A 27,461-nucleotide genomic window follows, 5' to 3' on the forward strand; every position below is an offset into this window, starting at 1 on the left:
AGCATTTTAAGAGCTTTAGAGGTAGCACTGCCTTCAAAGGGAAGGTTAATTCAAAACAATTAGGCAGAGCTACAGCCGCAGCTACGTAAAAGCAGCAGCCCAGAGCTAGGCCTTTTCAGTAGGCAGCTGGTCTGAATGGGAATCACTGGCTGATGGTGAGTGGGTAGCAGGGGTCGCACAGATGGAGTTCGTTCGTTTCTGCCCAGCTGGGTGAAGAGGGAAAACTTATGAGGAATGCCTGGGCCTGTCGAAGTGTGGGCGGGAGACATGAGCAATAGAGAAATACTTCTGAAAGGGCTGGCAAGCCCGCTAGGGCATTGTGCCAAGACTGCGCTGTGGGTGCCAACGAGCGATGAGCAGAAAAGGCAGAGCATTTAAATAGACTTCAGAACATTTGAAGACTAAGGGCTCGATTCTCCAAGGGCCTCGGCATCCACCTGCCTCGTTAGGTGCTTACATCCAACATTGTGGCACTCCTGACATTCACAAAACCCCAGCTCAGCTGCCGCTTAGCCTGCAGGACCCCCCGTTTCCCAGGCACCATGTTTCCAACAGTAAAATCTCTTGCATGCCTAGGTCTCTACTGATCAGCCTGAGCAAAACCGCCTAAGTCCCAATGCTGCCAAGCTGCTCGGGCCCTAGCTCATGCCTAAGCCGTGATGGGATTCTCAAATTAGGCATTCCCCCACTGGTGGGCCTGCTCCAACAGGCATGCTCTGAGCATGACTCATCCACCCAAAAGACAGCAAGGACAAGTTTGTGGGGCAGGCAGGTATAGTCAACGGGGCAGTGGTTAGGGCACTCACCGGGGATGGGGGAGACCTAGGTATGAATCCCACTCTACTTGACTTGGAGTAGGGACTTGAACCTGGCTTACCCATATCCTGGGGCAGTCCCCTGACCATGCGCTATGGAGTCAGTCTCTCACTTTCCATCTCACCCAACAAATAATTAATTATACAAAGTGGAACATCTTCAATAGGAGAGCTCCAGAGAGCCCCAGCCCACAATGTTCAATAGCCAGATGGTTAGGACACTCTCCTGAGATGCAGGAGACCTGGGTTCAAGGCCCTGCAGCTCCTGGGTATAAAGCGGCGGCGTCTCTTTCACTCTGTCTGGCTGTGTTCTGCTAGAAAGGGCTGATCTGGCTTAGGCGCCTAACTCCAGGAACCCTGAGCAGACACAGGCCCCTTCCTCCAGCCCAGAGTTTGGTACCTGGGTAGAAAGGCCTGGTGAGCCTGAGCATTATTGTTTCTTGACAAAGCTGGTCCTCTGGCTTTCTGTTTTCTCAGCCTTTACTAATGCCCTGCTATTAACACGGAGGGCCTAGTGTGCCTGGGAAACTAAACCAAGGAATACTCTGCAAGTTCTGAATGGAAGCTCAGAGCTCTGAGAGGCAGAAGCAAGGAACTGAAAAGTTGCTTGGACCCCTGGTTCACTGTCTGCAGAATATTCTGCAATGTGGCTGATTGGGTACACATGTCCAACTCTGATCCTGCGCATCTATTAGGGACTGAGCTTGTTCTCAGACTGCCAGCTCTTCAGGGCAGGGAGCATGGCTTCACATCTGCCTGTATTGACTCTAGCACCATGGAGCCCACATTCTCACAGGGGTTTGTGGGAGCTACAGTAATCTGAGTATTAAATAAGGAGACCACCCCAAGAAAGGCTGATACTTTGGGCATGACGAGAACAGATGCAGAGATCTCCCTGCAGCTACTCCCGTGGTCAGACACCACAAATCAAGCAGGAACAAAAGAGGAGGCTACCTTGCATTCACTGACTGCTAGTTAGACACAGTCTTGGTTTGGCTCCTACCTCCAAGGTAGGGTCCTAGTCTTGGATTACAGCCCCAGAGTGCCGGACACTGAATACACACAGAGACAGGCCCTGCCCTGAAGAGTTTACAAGCTAACTAGAAGAGGAGACAACAGGTGGATACCACAAAGAGCATGTGCCACATGCCTGGCTCCCATGGGTGCCTTAGAGAGGGAGTGTGGGATGTGGTCAGCCAATGGAACCTGGATTCAGGACCTCAGTGGTCCACATCGAGCTGTAGAGGCAGGTGCCAGGCAGAGCAGAGCCTACCTTTACGCTTCAGGGACATTAGAGACCGAAAGAATCCAGAGGCTGCGCCAGTGCCCCCAGGCAACTTGGGGTCCTCCTCCCCCATCAGCTGGGCCAACTCTGCTCCAGGCAGGTCGATGAGCCTGGTGATGTTGCTGACCACCAGCTCTGTGAAGACTTCAGGCTTCTCATGCCGCAACTTCTCCACAAAGAAGTCCGGGTTGAAGATGACTGTTTGCCCACGGAGGGAAGAGTCATTGCAGATGACAAACCTGCAGATGGCATCACTGGGGAAGAAAGGGAGACAGGTTGTAAAACATTTCCTCCACAATTCACTCGTACAGTCAGTGTCCCCCCAAATCCCAGATCAGAGGCCTCCTGAGCAACCTCACTCTGGAAAAAACATCTACTCACACTGGAGTGGCAGGGTGTTTCTCAAAACCACCGCCTGGCCTGTGCTTGCCGTTAATCAACAGCATGTGGCACTTCAGTGGAGCTGGGACAACGACTGCGTTGGGTTTTCTTTTTTTAACATTACAAGTAACAACTGTACCCAAGACAAGATGCACAAAACAGAACAACTGTCTCAACTCTGCCTAATAAACCCTGCCAGCAAGATTTCAGACCACTCAATGCCTTGGGGGAGAAGTCTCAGAGAAAGGGAAAAGGCCTCCCAAAGCAGCTACTTCAATCATTAGCCAAACCTTGAGCCTTCAGGCTTAAAGTTTGGCTAATAACATCACTACTCACAACCCCAGAGCAACAGCCACTTGCAACAGTGAGCGTATCTCCAAAGAATATATACCAGTAACCAAAGCACAGCCACACGAGGAATGCCACAATGCAGCCTGCAACGACCTTCATCTGGAATACAAAGTGAGGCCCACAGAAACTGCAGGCCCCAGCGTACTCCAGTCAAGCTTAGGGACTGAACACTGGGACTGGACCTCCACTAGCTGCTCCTCTTACCGAAGACAAGGGCAGCTGCAATTTGCTTGATTTTTTCTGCGTTAGGTGCTGCCTACGTGCTCATGGCAAACTACTAGTGGGGCCCAACATTAGGCAAAGTTGGGGTGCCTGCAATGTACACACACACCACTGACAGAGCCAGGAGACAGCCCAACATCAGGACTTTCCTCTAGCTTTCACAAAGGTTCACATGGGTACCACAGCACCAACTGTACATTAGCATTTAACACCCCAGTTGGGAGCGTTAAACGTTTGTCTGCTGTAAACTAATCATTACAAATAGCAACTAATGAGAAGACAGAAAAAAATCCCATACTACACATCGAAAGGTAACTGCAATCGACAGTCTGTTGTCTCCCTGTTATTTGTGAGCTTCAATAACTATGTGAACAACTATTATGCATCTTTGACCTAAAAGGCGTAATTTCTAGGAAACATGACCAGAATAAGTGACAAGAGAACTTGGCACTTGATTCCCCAGTGGAAAACACTTGCTGGAATCACCGAAAACCACGGACGTGCAGCCAGCTCCCTGCAATTTGTGCTGAGTTGAGTGAGAATCCCAACAGTAACCCTCCTACTGTCACTACTACACGAGCATGAGGGCTGTTTTGAGAGAATGGTGGCGACTGAAAGGATGCAAGGCAGATGAGACTGGCAAGATCCTCTCAGAGTAACAGGCTGTGAGAGGTTCACAGCTGCATCCCTTAGGGTAGCCTAGGCAGCATGCTACTATTTCCAGTAAGGGGAACATACATTCTAGTACCACCGGACGAGTTTCTCAGCCATTTGTTGCACCTAAGGACTTAAGACCAAAATAGAGCAATTTACTGTAGTATCAATTGCCAAAGAGTACCTGCTGACTGATCCCCATACTCATTGTTACACAGGGTTAAACACACACACACACACACACCAACCAACTCTTCCCAACAACGTGAAGCCAGAGCTCTTTCCTGAAATCCATAAGAACCCACTTTGATCCAACACAAATCCTCTTGCTGACTGCAAAGACTTACTAAGAGATCTCACAAAACTGGGTGACTGGGCAACAAAATGGCAGATGAGATTCAATGTCGATCAATGCAAAGTAATGCACTTTTGGAAACATCATCCCCACTATACATACAAAATGGTGGGGGCTAAATTAGCTGTTCCCACTCAAGAAAAAGATCTTGGAATCATCGTGGATAGTTCTCTGAAAACATCTGTGCAACGTGCAGCAGCAGCCAGAAAAGCTAACAATAGTAGGAACCACTAGGAAAGGGATAGCTAAGAAGATAGAAAATGTCAATGTCACTATATAAATCCCTGGTACACCCCCACCTTGAATACTGGGTGCAGCTCTGGTCGCCCTAGCTCAAAAAGTATATTAGAATTGGAAAAAGTACAGAGAAGAGCAACAAAAATTGTTGGGGATATGGAACAGTTTCCATAGGAGGAACGATTTAAAAGACTGGGACTGTTCAGCTTGGAAAACAGACAACTGAGAGGGGGATATATGACAGAGGTCTATAAAATCACAAATGATGTGGAGAAAGTGAATAAGGAAGTGTTATTTACCCCTTCACATAACACAAGAAACTGGGGATGAAATTAATAGGCAGCAGGTTTAAAAACAAACATAAGGAAGTCCTTCACACAACACACAGTCAGCCTGTGGAACTCATTGCTGGGGATGTTGTGAAGGTCAAAAATATAAGCAACTTCAAAAACAAATCCGATAAGTTCAAGGAGGATAGGTCCATAAATGGCTATTAGCCAAGCTAGTCAGGGATGCAGCCTCAGGCTCTGGGTCTCCCTAAACCTCCAATTGCCAGAAGCTGGGACTGCATGACAGGCGATGGATCACTCAGACTGCCCTGTTCTGTTCAATTCTCTGAAGCATCTGGCACCAGCCACTGTTGACAGACAGGACACTGGGCTAGCTGGTCTGACCCAAATCTGGCTAGTCTCATGAGAAGGTTTAATGTTAAACGTGTAGGCCCAGACACCCAGCCTGCAATGATCCATGCTCTGTTATTCACTCACTAGCAGTTCGTTTCCCCACAGAATCGATATGCAAATACTTTCTAGCAGCTACATCAAGCAGCACAAACTATCTGCTCCCTCCATTGATAGTTATGCTTCTAGATTCTCAGAGAGAAAACCCACTGCACTAAAATCAAATAACTCCCTAGACTACAGCCAACCAACATGATCACTGCATATTCCAGAGGTTACAGTTTTGGTAAACTCAATAATGCCTAATGCAAAAATCGATAGAAAACCAAATCTCTTACATGAACGCCGAGAGCTTTTGGAGAGGCATTGCGAAGCAAAGACACCGAGAAAAGAACTTGCTCCTTGTTTCCAACAACAAAGACACCCGCCTGCCCCAGCACAGCCTATGCAAATTCCACGCATGCTACAAGACACAAGGGCGCATTATTGGGTCTGAAGGGCCCCCCTGGCACACACTGGGCATCAGCCATCGTGCAGAGACAAAACAGAAAAGCTGGACAAACTGATTATGACACTTGCCGAAGGCCAGTGTAGCTGAAATCTCATGGCAAATAATTCCATGTGCACGGAAACTAGGACTTTGAATTAGGGATATCTTGGGCTTAAGCAGTCTAACAGGAACCTACCGATGGGCCTCAGTTTAACCCATCTATATTACAAGTGAAGCCATGTAGCCTGGTCTCCCGTCTGAGCTGAAGCACGGTTCCATTTTGTAGTGATTACAGGGTCATCACAGTGTTCCTGAGTCGTGCCAAAGCCATATCCTTGGATTTGCTAGTGCACTCCCCCGACGCCAGCTTTCACACTGGCCAGTTGGGCTTTTGGCGTATGTGATGGCTTGCGCTCATGGGGAGCCTTGCCTAGCAGTCAGGGGATTCGGTCCTTTGAGCCACAGAGGTGGGTTTTGGTAGGGGAGCCTGGGCCCCGAGGGCTATCAAAGCTCTGACACCCTGGAGCACCTAAAGGCTGCCTTCCCTCAGGAGCTGCAAGTTGCAGGTGGGTTCTCTTGGCCTGCCCCCAGATGAGCTGCTCTGCTCCTTATAAGCCTACCCCAGTCTGGTCAGTTCTTCCAGGTGTGGCGGGTGGGGCTGGCTGAGCCAGAGCAGCTCCTTAACCCCTTGTAGTCCAGTGTGGGGTTTGTACCCCCCATCACAGCATATTCTTGAGGCCTTCCCAAAGCACCCTTGCAGTAGCCTATTACCTGCCCTATTTACTATGTACCTATCTGCAGTTCTTCCACTTTCCGCTTCCCATTCCATGTTTCCCTGGATTCCCGGCCTCTCTGACTAACACAGCTGGAAACTGTCTCCAATCTCCTATGCCTGTACTTCAGTGGGCCTTTTAATTTATAAAGGTCACTTTATTAGTGACCCTTCCTCGCACACAAAGATGCCTGTGTATCGTCACTGCTAATCAAAATGGAAATGTAAAACAGGACCCCATTTCTGCACAGAAATAAAGCCCCCGCAGGCATTGCACACAATAATTCTGTAATATGCAACGCCGCACATTGTGTAACCTTCAGACAAAGCCACATGCTCCTGTCTGCTATACCCAGGGCAAACTGGGAGAATGGATGTGCCCCACCTACACACAGTTTACAGAACAGAGGCAAAAGGGAGACAGGCATTTGCTCAGACATGTTATTTCTATTTTCTGCCTTGTTTGTCATTAGAATTTCTTTCATCCCTGCTTTTATATACCACTCATCACCATGGTATCTGAGTGCCTTACATTATCTCAAAGCACACAGTAAACCTTGCTCTCCCTTCCCACTCCCCTCCGCCTAACTAGCACAAGGAGTTAATGTTTGGTAGGGGTTAATTTTGTTATTATGGAGAAAGCTAGGACAAAGCAGCGGGCTCTACATTTTGCTCAGAAGATTCATGGTAAACCTAGCACCTCCTGAGAGCCAGTCCCATGATCATGCACACAAGTCTCACTCTAGGAGTAACGGTTCCATTATTTCAATGGCGTGCAGCTGTTGTCAGAAGTCATAATTATGCAGGATGAGAAGATCCCTTGTGTAGCCTGAGTCAAGCCTATGGAGGTCTTTGAAGATCAGGATTAACATGAGACCTAAACCGGCAAACTCTGGTTACTTGTGGAAAGAGTTTGAGAAGCAAACAAATGGGATACTATAGTAAGGAAGTGAATTAAAAACGTCTCCAGGAAAGTGACAGGATGTGCAACTGAGCGTTGCCTTTATAACAGGATCCATGAGAAGTAAGTTCTATTGACTTAATGGACTTAAATCAGTGTAAAATCTGTGTTTGTGAACTTAGACGCAAGCCCAGACAACATTACACCAGAGCAGAAAGTCATCATAGGTAAATTAAGAATTAAGAGTGAGAGAAACCAGAGAGGAAACATTTGCGAGCAGTGATGGAAGGCATGGGGCATTGACCCTCCTGGCTGGGAGAGTGGTAAAAAAAACAAAAAACAAAAACAAGGTTACTTACCAGTAACTGCTGTTCTTTGAGATGTTGCTCATGTCCATTCCACTATAGGTGAGTGCACACCTCTGTGCACAGTTACCTGGAACTTTCCCCCCTTAGCAGATCCCGTAGGGCCGGCACAGGTGCCCCCTAGAGACCCGCGCACATGCCACAGTATATGAGGCGCTGCCAGCCCTACGCCCCCTCAGTTCCTTCTTTCTGCCAACTCCGGCGGTGGGGACGGGGGGTGGGTTGTGGAATGGACATGGCAACACATCTCGAAGAACATCAGTTACTGGTAAGTAACCTTGTTTTCTCTCTTCAAGTGATTGCTCGTGTCCATTCCACTATAGGTGACTAACAAGCAATACCTTGGAGGTGGGTCGGAGTTACCGGTGAGCTGCCCTCAGCACCGCTCTGCCACATCCCACGTCTTCTCTCGCCTGCTGGACGATGGTGTAGTGGGACGTGAAGGTAGCACCGATGACCAGGTGGCGGCTTTGCAGCTGTCCTGCAGGGGCACTCTCTCCAGGAAGGCTGTAGACGAGGCTTGAGCTCTGGTTGAGTGCACCGTGATGGTTACTGGAAGTGGCACCTTCACCTGCTCGTAGCAGAACTTGATGCAAGATGTAATCCACGAGGAGATGCACTGGGTGGAGACAGGTGAGCCTTTCATCCGGTCAGCCACTGCAACGAAGAGCCGCATCGATTTCCGGAATGGCTTTTTGCGTTCAATGTAGAAGGCCGGGGCTCGTCTCACATCCAGCGAATGCCATCTCCTCTCCTTCTCCGAACCGTGCGGTTTGGGGAAAAACACAGGGAGACAAATATCTTGATTACAATGAAATTGGGAAACCACCTTGGCAGGAAGGCTGGGTGCAGCCTCAACTGCGCCTTGCCCTTATAGAATACTGTGTAAGGGGGCTCTGAGATCAAGGCCCTAATCTTGGGAACCCTCCTAGCTGAGGTAACGGCCACCAGGAAGGCTACCTTCCATGAAAGCAGGAGCATTGGGCATGAAGCCATGGGTTCAAAAGAGTCTCAAGGAGGACCAGGTTGAGATCCCAAGGGAGGCACTGGGTCACGGACCTGTGGATATAGCCTCTCCACGTCCTTGAAGAACCTGACTGACATGGGATGGGAGAACAGGGATCTCCCCTCTAGCGGCTGATGGAAGGCCAAAACGCGCGCCATGAGAGCAGTGAGGACGCCCCTGCTGGGGAACTGAGGACGAGCTGGGGGGCTGATTTCTCCTTCTAAACCCCCTATTCCTATAGGGTTGAAAAGGCCTGGGTAGAGGCTTTGGCTGCTGCTGCACCTGGGGCCATGACTGCCACCTGGAAAACTGGGGCGTGTCCAGGCCCAGGGAGCAAAGCGTGGCCCTGGAGTCCTTCAGACTGTGCAGCTTCGCATCGGTCTGATCTGAGACTAGGGCCGACCCATCAAAGGGGAGGTCCTGAATCGACTGCTGCACCTCCTGGGACAGGCCCGAGGATTACAGCCACGAGCACCTTCTCATGCAGATGGTGGAGGCTATGGTCCTCTCGCTGAGCCAGCAGCATCACAGGACGTCTGGAGCGTTAAAGTCTGCAGCCTGGTCCTGGGGCAGGGCCTCAGCGAACTGCCTGAGGGAAGTCCCACAGGTTGAAATTATATCTATCCAGGAGGGCGTGATGGTTGGCAATCCTGAACTGTAGACTCGCCGTGGAATAAACCTTTCTCCCAAACAAATCCAGCTTCTTATTATCTTTGTTCTTGGGAGTGGTCCCTGGCTGACCTTGCCTGTCTCACTAGTTAGCCGTGTCTACCACCAGGGTTCCCGGGGCAGGGTGAGTGAACAGATACTCAAACCCTTCGGCCGGGACAGAATACTTTTTTTCAGCCACCTTTGACGTAGGGGCGACCGAGGAAGTTGTTTGCCACAGGGCCTTTACTATCTTAAGGACCCTTTTGTGGACTGGGAGGGCCACTCTCGCTGGTGCAGCCACCGCCAGCACATTAAAGAGGCTATCTTCAGCCTTTAACTCCTTCACCTCCAGCTCCAAGTTGGAGGCCACCCTCTTGAGCAGCTCTTGGTGCGCCCTGAAATCCTCCAGTGACACCAAGTGGTCCCAGGAGACTGCCTCATCCGGTGAGGAGGAAGAGAACTGCCGAGGTGTGTCCTGCGGGTGCGCCCCCTCCTGGCGAAGAGTTGCACCTGTTGAGGGTCCCTCCATGGGGTCCGACCCCCCGTCCGAGGAATAGTGTCTATGGGATTCCCCCTGTGCCGGAGGCACAGGCTGCACCCCCAATGACAATGGATTGGGGCCATGGCCCCATCTGGATTCCCCATGGGGCCCAATAAAGCCATTGTTGCGGCCAATGACCCTGGGGCCAACCCAGGGCTGACTGCGCCACAGGCTGTGATGCTTTGTGGGGGCGTCTGCTCTCCCGATGGCTGTCCTCCTGGGAAACCCCGAGTCACCAGACCAGTGGGGCCATGCACATCTTCGGTCCCAGGAGCCCTTCCATGCCGAGGACCGCCCTCTCGACGCCTCCAACCTGGAGGGCGACGAGGACTGCCTCCATTGCCGTGAGCGGTGCTGGCGAATGGAGGTGCACTCCGAGCAGCTAGAGGTACCAGCGCGTTGTCTCGGTACTGATGACTTCCGGTACCGCTTGCTGTGTGGCCCTGCAGACCCTTTCAGTGACCGAGGTCGGCGCTGCTCCAAACATCTCGGTGCCGAGCCGGACTCCAGCGACTGGGTTCCGCGTCATGGACTGCGCGGTGCCGGGTCTTCCGATGGCGACCGGGTTCTGCGCCGTGTGGGCACGGGTGAACTCCTCGATGCTGAGGAACTTGGACGGGAGCTGTCCGAGCACCGCCTGGCAGACCTCGACCGGTGCTGCCTCCTGGGGGGGGAGGGGCACGGAGGTGGCGTAGGCAAGGACAACAAGGCTCTTGCCGCCTGAAAAGCCTCTGGTGTCGATGGCGCCAGCAGGGGCACTCTCCCACTCCCAGGAGTCGGGGGAGGTTCCCTGACCAAAGATGCAGGCACCGGAGAAGACTCAACAGGCCGGGTCTGGTGCATCTCCATACTCAACCTTGCCCATGCCGACAGCGCAGAGGAGTGTTCGCACTCCACGTGCTGCTTCTTCCTCTTCAGTGCCGGCGATGTGGCGCGGTGCTGAGTCGAGGCCCGTGCCAGCGATGCGCTCTGTACTGAGGTCACGCTCGGTGCTGAGGTGGAGCGGGCTGGCTCGGACGCCGGGTGGAGCGCTGCCTCCTTCAGCAGGGCTTTCAACTGGATTTCTCAGTCCTTCTGAGTCCTCGGTTTAAAAGCCCTGAAGATCTTGCCCTTTTCTTTTCTGTGCGCTTCCCCCAAGCACTTAAGGCAACGGTCATGGGGGTCGCTGAGCGGGAAGGCCTTCCTGCAGGAGGCACACAGCTTGAATCCCAGCGACTGGGGGATGGCCCAGCCACTCTAAGTCCCTGAAGGGACTTGCCTTATCTCTAACTACTCTTTTTAACAACACTTAACAACTACTTAACTAACTAAACTACTTAGAACAACGAACAAGTCAAAAGAAGGGGAATAGAACTTCCAGAGAGCAAGGCTAGTTCCAGCAACCGTCACGGGCAGAAAGAAGGAACTGAGGGGGCGTAGGGCCAGCAGTGCCTCATACACCACGGCATGTGCGCAGGGCTCCAGAGGATGCCAGAGCCAGCCCTATGGGATCTGCTAAGGGGAAAAAAGTTCCGGGTAACCGTGCTTGGAGGCATGCGCACACCTATAGTGGAATGGATATGAGCAAGCTCTCGAACTGGAATGCTGGAAGGCCAAAAGGAAGTTAATTACTTGAGTGCCACCTGATGTAGCTGGCAAATGGGGAAAAGTGCATCTCCAATGCCATGTTATCTCCGAGGTTCTCAATGAAGTGCACAAACACATACAATGGAATGAACATAAGCAAGCACTTGGCTGCTTCCCAGAAATGCCCTTTTCCCACATTGGTTCCAATAGCCACTCAGATATTCACATCCCGGTAAGGGCTGTTAAGATGGGAGCAGACACGCTCCTCTCCCCAGACGGCAAATGCATCTAGGGCCTCTGCACAGGACCACACAAGTACAGGCATGGCTGTTATAATGGACTGCAGGCATGTGAACTTGCCAGAGGCTGGAAACACAAAGGGGCATACCTGGCCATATGCCAGCATTTAAAGAGAGACAAGGCAGGTACGGTAATATCTTTTATTGGACCAAATCCTGTTGGTGTTGGTGGAAGGTACAAACTTTCAGGTTTTAAAGTTTGTACCTTCCACCAACACCTTACCTACTTTGTGTTTCCCATTTCTTGAGATCACGATGGCTACAATGCCACTGCAAACAGCATTTAAACAGGCAGGTGACATTTGGTCCAGATGCCCCTGGAGCAGTGGAGGGCACACAAGTAAAGAGACAGGCCAGTGTAGCTGTAAAGCAGTGCAGAGTTGGAGGACTGCTTGAAGTGATGTAGTTAATTCAAAATGTGGATGCGCCCACATGAGCCTTACACCAGAACATGTATCATTCCAGACTAAATTAAAGCAGGATAAGACACCGGATAAATCAAAAAGAACTTGTATGGATGCAAGGCAGTTGACATCAATTAAAAAAGCTGTCCTCAGAATCTGGAAATTGGTGGGAACTCCTTCACCTTGAAACATTTCTGTCCTGACTGAGCCACAACCAGAAGGTGCATCAGATTTCTCTTCCCTCTACTCAGCAAAGCCCAGGGAGCGGCGACAGACTGAGATTCAGACACTATCAACGATCCCCACGGCACTTTTAAAGAAGTAAGCCACACACATTAAATCAGACATGTTGAAAGAAGTTCCAGACAGAAGGGTGTCTAAGGAGGGTCTTCCTCAAAGGGCCTCTCCCACTTTAAAGCACACAAGCCACCCCATAACCCAGCTGTCCCCTGCAGAGTACAAACCCCACCTGTGAGATGTTGAGAATACCCGCAAAGAAGTCTCCCAAAGTATAAAGCAGAATAATATCAGGATCAAATCTGAACTCCGGCAAACCAAGGGGAGAAGCCAGTTTCAGAGCCATTCAGAACTTCCTGCCTCAGATATCATGGCTGCCATGTCATTACACAGGGAGCGAGGGCAGGACTTACTGGGAAGCCAAAAGCAAACATTAATATTTCTCTTGGGAGACGGCTGCCAGCCGTCTCCCCAGTGCTCTTAGTAAGTGGCTTGCCTCATTCTGCACTAACTGCAGTTTCTGAATGGTTTGATGAGGAAGCCTCACATGTAGTGTACATTGCTGTAAAATCCAACCAGGACTTGCAAGAGGCCAGGATTACTGGAGTGAGATCTCTGCATCTGGAAGAGAAGGAAGCAACTTTCTTGCCAAGTGCAGATAATAAAATAATGTCATCTTGACAAAAGCTGCAAACTACAGAGGCTGAGGATCCAACCAGACCTGCCAGACAGCAAGCCTTTGAAACAAATGGTGGGCCAAACCCATCACATGGCTAGGCCACTATAAGTACCTCTCATTCTCCCAGTTACTTCCCCCACGCTGCTTCAGACAGACAGCTTGGATTCTGGAGAACAGAACTCTGTATGGAACAGAGAAGGTGCTTTGTGAACAGTTTATAGAGTAATTTTATGAGACTTTGGTTCAATTCTGCAGTTTAACCAGGATGTATGCTTGCTTGCTGGCTCTATGCAAGTCATCACAGAAAGGACAATAACAGAAAGCAAAAGAATGGGAGCGAGGCAGGCAAAGGGACCCATCTTCAAAAGCAAAAGTCAGAGTCAGAAATGAGAGAAGGAACCAAATGAGAATAGGTTCTAAAGTAGCCAAAAGAAAGCGGTCTGAACCTGCTGTGATGCTGGCTGGATTAGGGGGACCATTTATAATGTGATTGAATACTAATATTTCAAAATTACAATAATTCATATGAGATATGCCATGTCAGGTACCATTAGAAAGGTTATAATTTGCTAAGAATGATGATATTGTTTATGTGTATCTGTCATTTGTATTGGAAGTTATGGAGATATTTAATGCATCTGTATTTCAACTTGTGCTGTGTTTCTGGGTGACACCCCACGTAGGATGGCTGCAGCACTAGCTGGTTGATGGCCCATTAAGGGAACTCAAAAGTACAATAAGCTCAAGGAAAGAACCCAGAGGCTACACCTGAGAGTCACCAGGACTTACTCATGTCACCCTGGACTCCATCTTATTTCTGTAAATTTCCATAAGCAGCATGGCAAAGGCCAAGGGACATGAAAGGCAGATAAACCACATCCATTGTCTTTAGTCTTCGGCCTTCACCTACCTCTGGATCAACTCATCTGCAACTGAAGCTGTGAAACAAAGGACTGAGACCCATCCAGGTACTAGATGTACACCAGAGGGACTAACAAGTGTGCAAATGCCACAGTTCTACTGAAAACCTGTTATATATGGACTTTCAAATCATCTGTATGTATGGTATTGCTTGAATCATTTAACATTTCTCTTATAGTTTGTTTCTTTCCTTTTATAATAAACCTTTATTTTAGTTACTAAGGGAGTGGCTGGCAACGTGGTATTTTGGGTAAGATCCAAACTTAATGATCTGGTGCTGTGGCTGACCCTTTGGAGTCAGGAGAACCTTTTTGGTAAATAACTTCTCTCTTTACTGGACCTAGTGGCTAACTGGGAGCCGGAGACTGAAATGCAGTAAAAGGGGCTGTGGATATTTTGTTGTAGCTTCTTGAGAAGCAGTGTGGGGAATCAGAAGCATTGTTTGTGGCTGGTTGGGAAGTCTGACTTCAGTGTCACACACCAGTGCTGGGAGAATCTGCTCTCTTCTTGCAGCCTGTCCTGACCTTGGCATTTTCAGGTGGCTACCCTAGCACAGACAGGTCACACCTGAAAAAATAGAGGACTATTTGCTGAGGAGGGAAAAGTGCCTGCCCATAGTTGGGCAGCGGACAAGGAGCAATGGGGGCCAAATGAGGTCACATCACCAGTATTTAGGGACTTCAGTGTGACTGCTACTTAATACACCAAAGAACCATTTCAGTACTACTATGTCCTTTCCCCGTAAGCTCTTTGGGGCAGGGGCTTTTTGTTTCCTACATAGGCAGTGCCCAGCACACTGGAGCATCAATTCCTGATTGGCACCGCTGGACACCTCCCAAATCAAGGATGACATGAACAACATGGGGTGACATTTTACCTTGTCCCATGAACATAAACACTAACAAAGACAGTGGCTAGGCTGGTAGATAGACGCTTAGATGACGCTTTGGATTGTGTGGGCAAGTAATGTTCCCCCATCCCCTGTGAGCAGGCGTGTAGAAGAATAAGGACCCTCCTGTCCGAACCCAACAAAGCCCTGGATAAAAGGGGGGGGGTTACAGTCGTACAAATAGCTGCAGATAGAAGCCTGCTGGAGTTTGGGTCTGAAAGATTGCTCAACAGGGCAGGAATGTGTTGGGTTGGGGTTTGTTTTTTAAAAACATAAATCTGTTTTCATGCTAGATTGAAAGTAAGTATCACTTTGTAAGTGGGGAGAGTGGGGGGAGAAGAGGATACTGGATCAAGTTTGTCCCCAGCGAAGGCATTTTCAGAGAGACAAGATGCACTGGACAGGGACACAGGAGCTCTGCCACAGGCTTCCTGGAGAACCCCATGCCAGTTATGTCAGCTCCCTTTACCTCAGTTTTCCCCACACAAAATATGGACAATGATTGTACCGTCCTTCCTCCCTTTGGCTTGGCTTTTTAGATTGAGAGCTCTCTGGAACGGGGGTTCTCGCTTACTAGGCAATTGTAGCCATGTTGGTCCCAGGATATTACAGAGACACAGGGGGTGAGTGAATGACTAACTTCTATTGGCAAGAGAGACAAGCTTTCAAGCTACACAGAGCTCTCCCTCAGGTCTGGGAAACATATTCAGCGTCACAGCTAAATACAAGCTGGAACACATTGTTTAGGGTAAGTAGTTAGAATATGTGCTAAGGGACCATTCAAGGCAAAGTGGCCTTTTAACACCTCTCCAGCCACAGGCAGGAAAGGAACAGATGGGGGAGGAGGGGAGATTGTTAGTGGGTTATAGATGGTTGTAATAAGCCATAAATCTCATTTGTCTATTCAGTTCATGAGCAGCGTCTAGCAAAGTTATGAATTTATGCTCCACAGATTGTCTTTTGAAGGCATTGTGCAAATTTCCTTGGAGGATGAGGACAGAGGTCAGCTATAGAGTGATTGTTGTGTGAAGAGTGTGCAGCCACAGGTGATATGCTGGTTTTGTGTTAGGCCTTGTCTATAGCAGCAGCTCTCAACGAGGGGTGTGTCTCCATCTTCCAGGGGATACATCAACTCATCTAGATGTTTGCCTAGATTTACAACGGGCTGCATAAAAAGCACCAGCACAGTCAGTACAAACTAAAACTTCATACAGACAATGACTTGTTTATCCTGCTCTATATGCTATGTCAGCAGCTCTCAAACTGTGGGTGAGTTCCTTTTAATGGAGCTGCCAGGGCCAGCGTTAGACTCACTGGAGCCCAGGGCAGAAAGCTGAAGCCTGAGCCCCGTTGTGCAGGGCTGAAGCTAAAGCCCAAATTTAAGTGAAGTGAAGCTCAGGGTCCACGCATGGCAAATCAGACTCCTGAAAGGGCTCAGAAGTACAATAAGAGTGGTTACCAGGAGGAGGGTGACAAATTGTTCTAATTAACATCTGAAGATAGGACAAGCAGCAATGGGTTTAAATTGCACCAAGGGTGGGTTAGGTTGGGCGTTAGGAAAAATGTCCCAGTTGTCAGGGCAGTTAAGCACTGGATTAAATTGCTGAGGGAGGTTGTGGAATCTCTGTCACTGTAGGTTTTTAAGAGCAGATTAGACAAACACCTGCCTGGGATGGCTTAGATCCTGCTTGGTCCTGCCATGGGTGCAGAGGCGTGGACCAGATGAGTTTGCAAGGTCCCTTCCAGCCCTATGTTTCGGATCATGTACAGGGTACAGTAGTCTGGAAAGGCTGATAACGCGTGGGTCTGCCAGGTTACATAGTGAAGTTGACCCCAGTTAGGTAAAGGTACAGCCAGGGCAGCGATTGCTGGGGTTTTTCATGGCCGCACTGCCGGGGCACGGCTGGCCGTGTGCATCCTCCCCAGGAGTGCTTGGCATCCATGGCCTGCCTGCCCTGAGCTGGGCTCTGTCCCCCGGCCCTGCGGGCTGTGTCCGCTCCAAGGTCCGGTCTCCTCCAGAGCTGGCCCATCAACCAGACCCCTAAGTTCCCGTGAGGGGCTAATAGACCCCGCACAACCGCAGGACCCGAACCACGCAGCCCTGGGCGCTGCACCGCTGGGGGGCCGGAGTCACGGGGGGGGCGCCCCACTTACAGAGCAAGAGCCCCTGGCACTGCGGCGGCCTCACGTCGAGCCAGGCCGGCCGTGCGGAGCGTCCCGTGCTAGGGAGCGCAGCGGGGCTGGCGGCACGGGCCGAGGTCCCGGGACAAGTCTTGCCCCGGCCCGGCCCAGACCCGGCCACAGCGAACCCCCGCCGCGCCCCCACCCCGGGGACGTTGGTGCGGTGCGGTGCGGGGCGGGGCCGGGCCGGGCCGGGCCGGGCCGCACGGCAGGCAGCTGCCAGAGTCCCGGCCCCGGCCCCGGCCCCGGCCCCGGCCCCCTCGCCTACCTGCCGCCCCGCCGCTCAGCGCCAGCGGCTCCCGCCGGGCCCCGGCTCCCGGCCCCGCTGCCGGCCGCCATCTCATATCTGCCGCTTCGCCTGCCCATTGGCCTGCCTCCGCCCTCCCGCCCCGCAAAGCGATTGGCTGGGCCCAGCGCCGCCCCGCCCAGCCGCGGGGCGGGGCCGCCGAGGGCTGGGGCCGCCGTTGGCCTGTTCGAACGAGCAACAGACGACCCGAGCCGCGCGCGCGCGGGCTGGGCGGGAGGGGAGGGGCGGGGCGCCGCCGGCGGCGCGAAGGATTCTGGGGGGTGTAGTTTGCCTGGGTGGGAGGGGCTCACGCGGCCCCGCCCCCACGGGTTGAAGACACGCCCCCGGGTTGGGGGGTGGCCTGGGGCAGCCCCTGCTGGGAGGAGGGGGAGCAAGGTTTCCATGGCTGTCAATACCCGCTCCAGGCTGGCACAGGCCGTGGGGGCCCTTCACTCTGAGCGGTGTGGCCGGCGGGGCCCCGCGGGCCTCCACCCCTGGGCAGGCTCTGAGACGGCCTGGGCAGGCCCCTGGGAGGGGGTCGGGGTCTTTATCCCCATTGCAGGCTCCAGGAGAAGGGCTTGCCCAAAGCCACAGGCGGGAACAACAGTCCCAGTCAAAGCCGGAGCTCGGACACTGCTCCTGCCCCTGGCCTCTGGGAGCCAGATCCCCTCCCGCCCCCCGTTATCCCAGGACCACGCCCCGGGGCCACACCCTGCTGTTACACCAGGACCTCAATGCAGTTATTCCAGATTTGCGTGGCCTGACTTCATTCCCAGGTCACGTAGTAACCGAATGGAGAGGCTGCCGCCTACCCAAGTAAACCATGGGATCCACATTAAGAGAAGCAATCACCGTGGGACCCATCCTCCTATTAACCCACCTGACGCAGGGGAGAGCAGAGAGGGAGCGGGAATTCACTGAGTGCCTTTAGAATTCCTGCGGCAGGGGCTTGGAAGGGCTGAGGAAACTGGGCCCTTTCTTCAGGGGTCCCCCCGTAGCTCATGTTGCTTGCCCCCAGGGCTTGAGGGAAGATACTCAGCCAGATCCTGCTTCCTCCCAACTTGCACAGCTCCCAGGCAGGAGGAAGGGAGGAGCACACCATAGAGACAACACACACACAAACTTCCACCTACGAAGGCAGAGGTCTGCATGTGGAGAGACCCCTCTCTGCAGTTTTCAGGGGGATAATCTGGCTGGCCTGATTTTCAGAGGTGCTGAGCACCCACATCGCAGTTGGGTTCAGCGGTCCATGGAACCTCACCTTCACAAATCAGGCTCCTGGAGCCTAAGAGAACATGAGCAATAAGCAACACTGGAAGTTTAGGAAGAATAAGTCACACCAGAGAAACCAGGGCATTTTTTGGACAGAATGGACAATCTTTGGATAAAGAACGCAGGAGGTGTCATGTTTCTAGCCTTAATAAAGGACCTGATTCACTGATTCAAAAAAATCATCCCAGCTGTCTTGGGTAGGCGCATGGTCACATGGACTAGAAACGGCTCGACAAATTAATAATAATAATAGAGCCATAAAACGAGCACGGCAATGGACTGCATTGGAGGTGGGTCTAGTGAGGTGCCTCGTGCTTGGTGGTAGGTCTCATTTCATCTATTAAATGAGCTGAAAAAAGGAGCAAGTTGTGATAAAAGCTCCAGATGATGCAAAACTGAGAGAAGACAGAGAAATTATACCACAGGTCACTTTTGTTAGAAATATTAGCAGGAAATTACAGATGAGATTCAGCTTGGATCAATGCAGCTGATGCATCTGGGAAAATAAACCCATCTGGGCTGGAGAAATCCAGGAGTAAGGACAGATCAAAGATAGTGATTGAGGAAAGTGGGCAGAGAATTAAGCAGCATTTTGCAGTGTATTAAGCCAGAAAGAAACAAATCTGATTTTGGCCTGCTGAAGCAGAAGCGTGACAAGCAGCAAGAAGCTGGTACTCTGATGTGCAGCCGTCAATACAGACAGACACCACACAAAGCTTTTATTAGGCCAGATCCTGATAAGAGCCCTATGTTTTTACTCAACCCTCGGTCAGGGAAACCCCCATTGAAGTCTAACATCTGACTCTACTAAGCTAAAATATTAAGCAAAAAAATTCATTCTGGCTATGGCCTCATATTCTGTGTCTGTGAGATATGCCACAGAATCCATCCATCCCTGTAGCAGAACTGTGTTTCAGGGTCCCAGCCTTCAATCACACAATGATGTCTCAAGCTCTCTTAGGGTTGTACAGGTAATGCTGAAAACATGAGCCAAGTGAATGAAGCAGCGTTGTGTTTCAGAATCGGCAGGCAGCCTGAAAGATGAGCTCTCAGAAAGGCGGGCTGCTCCATCATAGCACAGGCTGGTAACGCCGGAGACTATTTAAATGTCAATATTTTTAACTATTTCCTAGCTGATCATTTAGGCAGCTAATGTGCAAACTCACCATCCCCAGCTGCCTTCCTTTATAACCCTCATGCCAAACGCCTCAGTGTCTGTGTGTGTCTCTCACTCTCAAATGCACATGCAGCTCCCGCAACCTTCGTCTTCCCCAGCTACACCTATTAACTAGTTATGCATTATCACTACAACGACTACAGCCCATTGAAAATGTGGGACAGCATAAAATAGATGGAATGTGATGTCAGAATAACCCAGCTGACACTGAGGATTGGATTGTACACTTGCAGATTTAATTTTAAAACACTAATTTTAATTAAAATTAAGCTTCTGCCAAATTTCCCACCTGCTACCTCGGAACAATGCAGAATCCAGGGACAATGCCAGGGAGTCCAGGCCCAGCTTGCCGTTGTATTCCAGGTTCTTGGCTTCAGGACCCATTCTCTCAGACATGGAAACACTGGCTCCCAGGCTCCAGTAGGAGCTGTGTCTGAGTAAGGACTGGCAGATAGCAGTGTAAGGAGCTCAGAGTTTGCCCCAGGGATTCCATGGTATTTTGTGGAGTTGACTCCATGTCCAAAGGGTTTTGGGTTTCGTATCAGTATCTTGTATCCATTCTTGGAACACAGGAAACCTGATCAAATTGGGGATGGGGGGAAACGCTAACTGGAGAAGGAGGGAACCCTTCGCTTCCACTGATGACCAAAGTCTATTCCTTTCTCCTGTTGCAATAGCTCTCCAAAACATCAGCCCGCCCAGCACCAAGAGAATACACAACTAGATTTCAAGCAGTTACAAACCCTGCATTATGCAACACAGACTGAGCCACGCACCACGACAGTGACCGAAGCTCCTCACAACAGCAAACACGCCACAAACAACTCGCCAGCAGATTTCCACACGAGCAACAACTGAACAGCTGAACTGCTAGCTAGTCAGCTGGTACAAGAGCGGCAATCCCTGATGCAGTAAGCCTCCACTTGGTCCCCTAGCACCTGGGGGAAGCGGAAGGTGTGTAAGCACGAATGCAAGTGCACACGAGTATCCCTCATGTGATTGTGCCAGGACATTGCGAAGAATGCACGGCTTTTTCTATTGTGCACAGGCTGGCTTTGCGCTGGGCCAGGCTCATGGGCCCGCACGCTTCCCGCAGGAGAGGAGCTGTGGCTCGCTGGGCTGAGTGTCTCTGTAGGATTTGCTTTGCTCCCCTTTGGTGGAATTTAGGGTCCACAAAGATCTTCCAGCCCTGGGCGCTTGTCCTCCCGACTTGACACAGAAGCCTTGCAGTTTCTTGCCGATCCAAGGGAGGAGTGGGGGGAGGCTCTCGCGGCAGGCATTGCGGAAGGAGGCCGAGGAGATGCAGAAGAGGAGGGGGTCCAGGGCACTGTTGAGGTACCAGAGAGGCAGTGAGAGGTAGATCTTCAGCCAGGTGTAGAGCACCAGGACGCTGGTGCTCCAGCTGTGAATGTAAATGTGCATCAGGGACGAAGCCGTGTCAGGGAAGTTGCAAAAGAAAAACGCAGCCACCACAGCACCTTCATGGAAGAGAGGAGAGAGGTTAATGCCTGGCCACATAGCACAGGACTCCATGCTTAATGGGGTTATGCAACCACGGACGTTACTGTATCATTGTCCCTCTTTTAGAACCCCATGCCCGACTGCACCCCAAACTCAGATTTCATTGAAAAATGCCTCTCTGCCCTTTGGTTTCAAAGACAACTTTCAGAATGTGACCAACGCAGTGACACCTGCCTGAGTCTGCAAAGAGCCTGAACCACCACTGGGGAAGGGAGGAATTCCACCTTGTTCATCACAAAGAACGTCAACATCACATTCCCCCTTGAATATTTGTAAGCTGCCCGTGTTGCAATGAATACCTCAGCTCACTCTAACAGAGCAATACGAAAGACAGGCTCATTTCTCTGTTTGTTCAGGTTTTCCTTTGTACTTGTGACAGTGCCTTCTCTATACGGCAGTGTCACTACGTCTTGTAGAAACAAAGAAGAGAAATACATTTTAGCAGTAGGAAAATGGGACTGTAAATTGACAGACACGTGCTAATGGGAAGAGAGATTGCTCTTAAAATTGTTTTTATGTTTACTGAATTTCATCCTGAGGGGTCCCTTGAGACTTTAAAACTCTACGCTATCAATTGTCTTGCTGCTGATCAGTGTAGCAGACTCGCCCAAGTGGTGGCACAGTGGCATAGGCAGTTAGAGGCAAAAAGGCGTCCTTTAAAAATTGGAAATTAAATCCCAGTGAGGAAAACAGAAAGGAGCATAAATTCTAGCCAGTTCAGTGTGGAAGTATAATTAGGTCAGCCAAGAGAGAATTTGAAGAGCAACTAGCAAGAAACACATAAACCAACAGCAAAATTGTTTTAAAGTACGTCAGAAGCAGGAAGGCTGCCAAACAATCAGTGGGTCCGCTGAATGATCCAGGTGCTAAAGGGGCACTCAAGGAAAATAAGGCCATTGCAGAGAAGCTAAATGAATTCTTTGCATTGGTCTTCACTGCAGAGGATGTGGGGAGATCCCCACACCCAACCTATTCTTTCTAGGTGACAAATCATCCCATATTGAGGGGTCAACAGAGGAACAAATTGATAATTAAACAGTAATAAGTCACCAGCATCAGATGCGTTTCACTCAAGAGTTCTGAAGGAACTCAACTATGAAATTGCAGAACTATTAATTTGGCATATAACCTATCTTAAATCAGCCTCTTATCAGATAGATGACTGGAGGGTAGCTAATGTAACACTGACTTTTTAAAAGGCTCCAGAGGCGATCCCAGCAATTACAGGCCGGTAAGCCTAACTTCAATACTAGGCAAATTGGTTGAAACTATAGTAAAGAACAGAATTATCAGACATGTAGATATGACACGTTGGGGAAGGAGCAACATGGCTTTTGTAAAGGGAAATCATGTCTCAACGATCTATTAGAATTCTTTGAGGGTGTCCACAAACATGTGGACAAGGGTGATCCAGTGAATATAGTGTACTTGGACTTTCAGAAAACTTTTGACAAGGTCCCTCACCAAAAGCTCCTACCTACAGAAAATGAGGAGTCATGGGATAAGAGAAAAGGTCCTCTCACGGATCAGTAACTGGTTAAAAGACAGGAATAAATGGTCAGTTTTCACAATGTAAAAAGGGGAGAAGGGGTCCCCAAGGAGCTATACAGGGAGCACTGTTCCACATATTCATAAAGGCTTTGGAAAAGGGGATCAACAGTGAGGTGACAACATTTGCAGATGATACAAAATGCCTCTATATAGTTAAGTCCTAAACTGATTGGGAAGAGTTGCAAAGGGATCTCGCAAAACTGGGTTACTTGGAAACAAAAATGGCAGATGAAATTCAATGTTGATAAATGCAAAGTAACGCACATTGGGAAACATCATCCCAAGCATACATACAAAACGATGGGGTCTAAATTAGTTCTTGCCACTCAAGAAAGATCTTGGAGTTGTCGTGGATAGTTTTCTGAAAACATCCGCTCAATGTGCAGTGGTAGACAAATAGGCTAGCCTAATGTTAGGAATCATTAGGAAAGGAATAGATAATAACAAAGAAAAATATCATCATGCCACTATATAAATCTATAGTACACCCACACTTTGAATACTTCACACAGTTCTGGTGGCCTCATCTCAAAAAAGATATATTAGAATTGGAAAATGTACAAAGAAGGGGAACAAACATTATTAGGGGTGTGGAACAGCTTTCATAGGAGGAGAGATACAAAACCGGGGACTGTTCAGCTTAGAAAAGAGATAATTAAGAGGGGATATGATAGTGGGTTATAAAATCATGAATGGCGTGGAGAAAGTGGATAAGGACGTGTTATCGAGCCCTTCACAGAACACAAGAACCAGGGTCACCCAGTAAAATTACTAGGCAGCAGGTTTAAAACAAACATAAGGAAGTACTTCACACAGCGCAGTCACCCCGTGGAACTCATTGCCAGGGAATGCTCTGATGGCCAGAAATATAAGTGGGTTCAGAAAAGAAAGAGAGAAATTCCTGGAGAATAGATCCATCAATGGCTGATAACCAAGATGGTCATGGTCACAACCCCACGTGCTGGGTGTCCCTAAACCTCCAACTGCCAGAAGCTGGGAGTGCAGGACAGGGGATGGATCACTCGATGGTTGCCCTGTTCTGTTCATTCCCTCTAATGCACCTGGCACTGGCCACTGTCAGAAGACAGGATCCTGGGCTGGATGGACCCTTGGTCTGACCCTGTCGGGCCGTTCTTATGTTCTTAGAGGGGCTGTGGGCAGTGAGCAGCAGTCCATGTTTCCTGGGATGGGGAATGAGGAATTCAGCTTCCCTCCTGCACATTTCCAGTCACTTCTTCCCCTCCCCAGCAGAAGGCGGGATGGGGAGATGCAGCCCTTCCCAGCACTGCAATCCTCAGCTGCCTCCTGTGTGCTAAGCCCTCTCACACCTTTCCTCAGCACCGAATGCCCCAGCAGTCCTTGGCCAGGTACTGCAGATCTCCACCTGCCCAACAGGTTCTGCAACGCCAACGCCGTGGCGCACGGCCACACAGAAACCGGCAGCACAATGCCATGCGTGGGGCAGCATGCAATGAATGGCTGTGTTAATCAGCTAAGCAGGGCTGCTGCACTGATTCACTGGACAGGGCAGCGGTGGGGTGGGAGGGCTGGGGGAGCAGAGCCACGTCATTCGGGGGTTCCTGCCACATAATTCCAGGGTCCCTATTGAATAATTTAGGTCTAGCATGCAGCATGGCTCGCAGGGTCTTGGTTTTGGATGGGGCCAGGCCAGGCCAGGAGGGGAACAGACAGGGTTGGGACTGGCCCATGTCGTTTGATTCATCTCAGGGAGGAGGGAGAGTTTGCACCGAGAACATTCGCTGTGCTCAGCCGACAGCCTCCTGCTGCTGGGCCCAGCCCAGGTGTGGCTGCAGGAATTCCTGCCGGCAAAGGCGGATGGAGAGGCGTGGCAATCCCCGGCTCAGAGGCCAGGCTCAGCCCGGGGCAGGGCGCTGAGTAAGCCGGCCACCTGCAGAGCAGAACACGGGAGCGGAAAGCTCTCCCTCCGGGAAGGCGGCAGAGACATCTGCTCAGCCTGCTGGAGGGGTCTGACTAACAATGGGCACAGGCTGGTCTGTTTGCTCACAGCTCCACAGTGAAGGTTATGTTGGGATTTGCACGTGGGCTGTGAGCGTTTCGGGCAGGGCCCACCTCTCCCTGCGTTTGTATGGAGCCGGGTTCAACGGGCCCGATCCCAGCGGGGGGCCGAGCTGTTACTGGCACAATGCTAATACCAGCAGCGTCAGGCTTACGGTGCCTGTTGGGCACATGGAACCGGTGCGTCAGTGGCTGACGCTGTCGGGATGACTCTTGCTAGGGGCACGTAGTAGATTGGCGTTTTCTTCCCTGGGTTAACTCCTGGATGCACCCTGGATATTCGATGCGGCAATTAGATTTATGCAGCTTTTTATTCACCCTGGTCCTTAAAACAAATTCTTTGTTTTACCGATTAAAACGATTTTGATTTTCTAATTTAGGGGCTGGAGGATGAGCAGCCAAGGTGCAGGATACTGTCCCAGGCCCACCAGATTATCCTAGGGGTATCATGCCATCCCAGCCCCCCACCCCAGAGCGTCCCAGGGCCACCAGACGGCCACGGGTGAACCAGCCTGTCCCAGCTGCATCATATTGTCCCAGCCACCCCAGACTGTGCCAGGCACAGTGCATGGGATAATCCACGACGTGACAGAAACAAACGGGATGTGAAACTGCTCTGTGTAAGCGGGTGTGATGATACATCAGATCTAGCCACGGCTTTGCCACTGATTCATTGTGTGACCTGGGACAAGTCACTTAAGCCCACATTTTCTGAAAGTGGCCTCTGATTTTGGGTGCTGGGCCTGAGCCAGCTGTCCCCAACCTTCAGAGGTGCTGAGCGTCACGCTGACTGGGGGCTCCGGGTGTGCAGCAGGTGAGAATCTGGGCTCAGGTGTTCAGAGCTGGACGCTGAGAACTGGCCCCCCAGCCTCCCCACCTGTGAAATGGGGCTGCCCTGGGGAAGTGTGGCAGGCCCCTGGGACAGACGGTGCCAGGAAAGTCGCTCACCCATGAGGTGCCGTGCCTTTCTCTCCGACGGGGGCAGGCTCCCAGAGGGCGGGTTCACCTGCGCGGGGAAGCCCCCTGAGCAGGCGCGGGTCAGCCCCATCTCCTCCCGCTGCCGGCGAGTCAGGCTGAGGTGGCGGAAGATGAGGAGGTGGAAGGTGATGATGGCGGCAAGGGGGACAAAGAAGCAGAGGACGCTGCGCGCTTTGATGATGCTCTTGTAGAGGACGTAGGGCTCCGGCTCCAGCATCTCGCAGACGGTGGAGTGAAAGACGCTCTTCTCCCAGCTGGTGGAGGTGTAGTCCAGGATGCAGGCCGAGGCCTGCCCGTAGACCAGGGTGAGGGGCACCGAGCTGACCAGCGCCAGCAGCCAGATGAGAGCCAGCAGGTAAGCCATGCGCGAGGGCGGCAGGCCGGTGATAGACCACAGGGGGTGGCAGATGGCCAGGTAGCGCTCCGCGGTGAAGGCGATGATGGTCCAGCTGGTGGTGGCGCAGCACACCTGGCGGGCCAGGAAGTAGAGCTTGCAGACCGCGTCGCTCAGGGCCCAGGGGTAGTACTGCCAGAAGTAGCGGTACAGGGTCACCGGCACGGTCAGCAGCATCAGCACGTCGGCCGCCGCCAGGCTCAGCAGGTAGAAGCGCACGGCGCTCGCCCGCATGCGCCCGCTCCGCAGCAGCGTCAGCAGGCTCAGCCCGTTGGCCAGCAGGCCGAAGACAAAGAGCAGGCTGTAGAAGACGGTGACCGGGATGGCCACGTAGTCGGGCTCCTGCTGCCGGGCGCTGATGAGGAGGTGGCGGGGGGCCACCTCAGTGCCGTTCCGTGCCGACCGGTTCTGAGCAGTCAGGTACCCCAGGCAGGCCCAGGCACCGGCGCCCAGAGGCTCAGAGCCGTTCAGGCTGGAGCTCGGGGCCATCCAGGCAGACGCGGGGGCCAGGGGAGCGAGGGGACCCCGCCGAGGAGCTGGGTTTCACTCTCCAGGCCAGGAGAAGCGCAGAGGCAGCTTCGAAGAGTCCGAGCCCCTCCGGCCGACAGCGGTAGAGCAGGGAATGCTGGGAAGGCGCCGGAGGGTTGGTGACGGGCCCGTGGGGTGGATTCGGGGCAGGTGCCTGTCCCAGGAGCCGCTGGTTTCTCCTGCTTCAGTCTGACGCCTAGGGGCTGCAGCAGCTGGCCCTTTAAGGGGAAATAAAGAGCGGTCACGGTTTTCCCTCCCTCCCTTGCTGCAGAGGGGCCCTGAGGGCCAGAGGGTGTTAGGTGGCCAGTTGCTAATCCCTGCCCACCACACTGAACAAGAAGCACTTTCCCCGCCCCCTGGCCCACGGAGCTGAGACACAGGAGGGCCAGGACATGCCAAGGCCACTGAGGGAGGCAGTGGCAGGGCTGGGAAAAGGGCCCAGATGTCCCTAGCCCCAGCTCTGCCCACTAGCTCGCGCTGTCTCTCAGAGAAGCACGTGCCATCCCAGCTGTCCGGGAGGCGGCACGTCGTGGGGTACCATCCACTCACTGCCTGGGTGCAGAGCCCCTGGCCCCACAGAAGCAGCTGTGGCCGAGGCCAGCTGGGAAGGGAGTCACGGCAGCAGCTATGGCCACTGACTCAGCCCCGGAGCCGGCAGGGATGTGGGAACAGAGGGAGGCGGCTGGGCCATCGCCATGGCCGGGGAGGAGCAGCTGGACGAGGACGGGTGAGGGGGCAAGCGCACAGGGCACGTGCCATGGATCTGCCCTGCCCCCAGCCCCCTGCAGCCCCCAGGGAGCGCACTCCCTGCTGGGAGAGGTGCAGGCAGCAGCAC

The 27,461-nt window shown here is 51.8% G+C and overlaps 2 protein-coding genes across 4 annotated transcripts in view; both read right to left on the minus strand.

Annotated features, from left to right (window-relative positions):
* The window catches only part of ARHGAP19 (Rho GTPase activating protein 19), a 43,235-nt gene extending 25,993 nt beyond the window's left edge, over positions 1-17,242 (minus strand). For all 3 annotated transcript variants that reach the window (XM_067537186.1, XM_067537185.1, XM_067537187.1), the window contains exons 1-2: positions 17,151-17,242; positions 2,089-2,354 (exon numbers count right to left, since the gene is read on the minus strand). In XM_067537186.1, coding sequence (XP_067393287.1) covers positions 2,089-2,354; positions 17,151-17,221 — 337 coding nt within the window. In that variant the 5' untranslated portion in view covers positions 17,222-17,242. The remainder of the gene's footprint in view (positions 1-2,088; positions 2,355-17,150) is intronic.
* A 3,446-nt stretch (positions 17,243-20,688) lies between these two features.
* Positions 20,689-26,587, minus strand: LOC137146077 (neurotensin receptor type 1-like). The gene is made up of 2 exons (XM_067537190.1): positions 25,675-26,587; positions 20,689-21,095 (listed from the first exon to the last, which is right to left on the minus strand). Exons 1-2 carry the CDS (start codon positions 26,585-26,587, stop codon positions 20,689-20,691), a joined length of 1,320 nt encoding a protein of 439 aa, XP_067393291.1.
* Positions 26,588-27,461: the final 874 nt, after the last annotated feature.

The sequence above is a fragment of the Emydura macquarii genome, unplaced genomic scaffold, assembly GCF_026122565.2.
Source record: "Emydura macquarii macquarii isolate MOO-44397 ecotype Brisbane River unplaced genomic scaffold, CSIRO-AGI_Emac_v2 contig_3692, whole genome shotgun sequence".
Classification (NCBI taxonomy): Eukaryota; Metazoa; Chordata; order Testudines; family Chelidae; genus Emydura; species Emydura macquarii.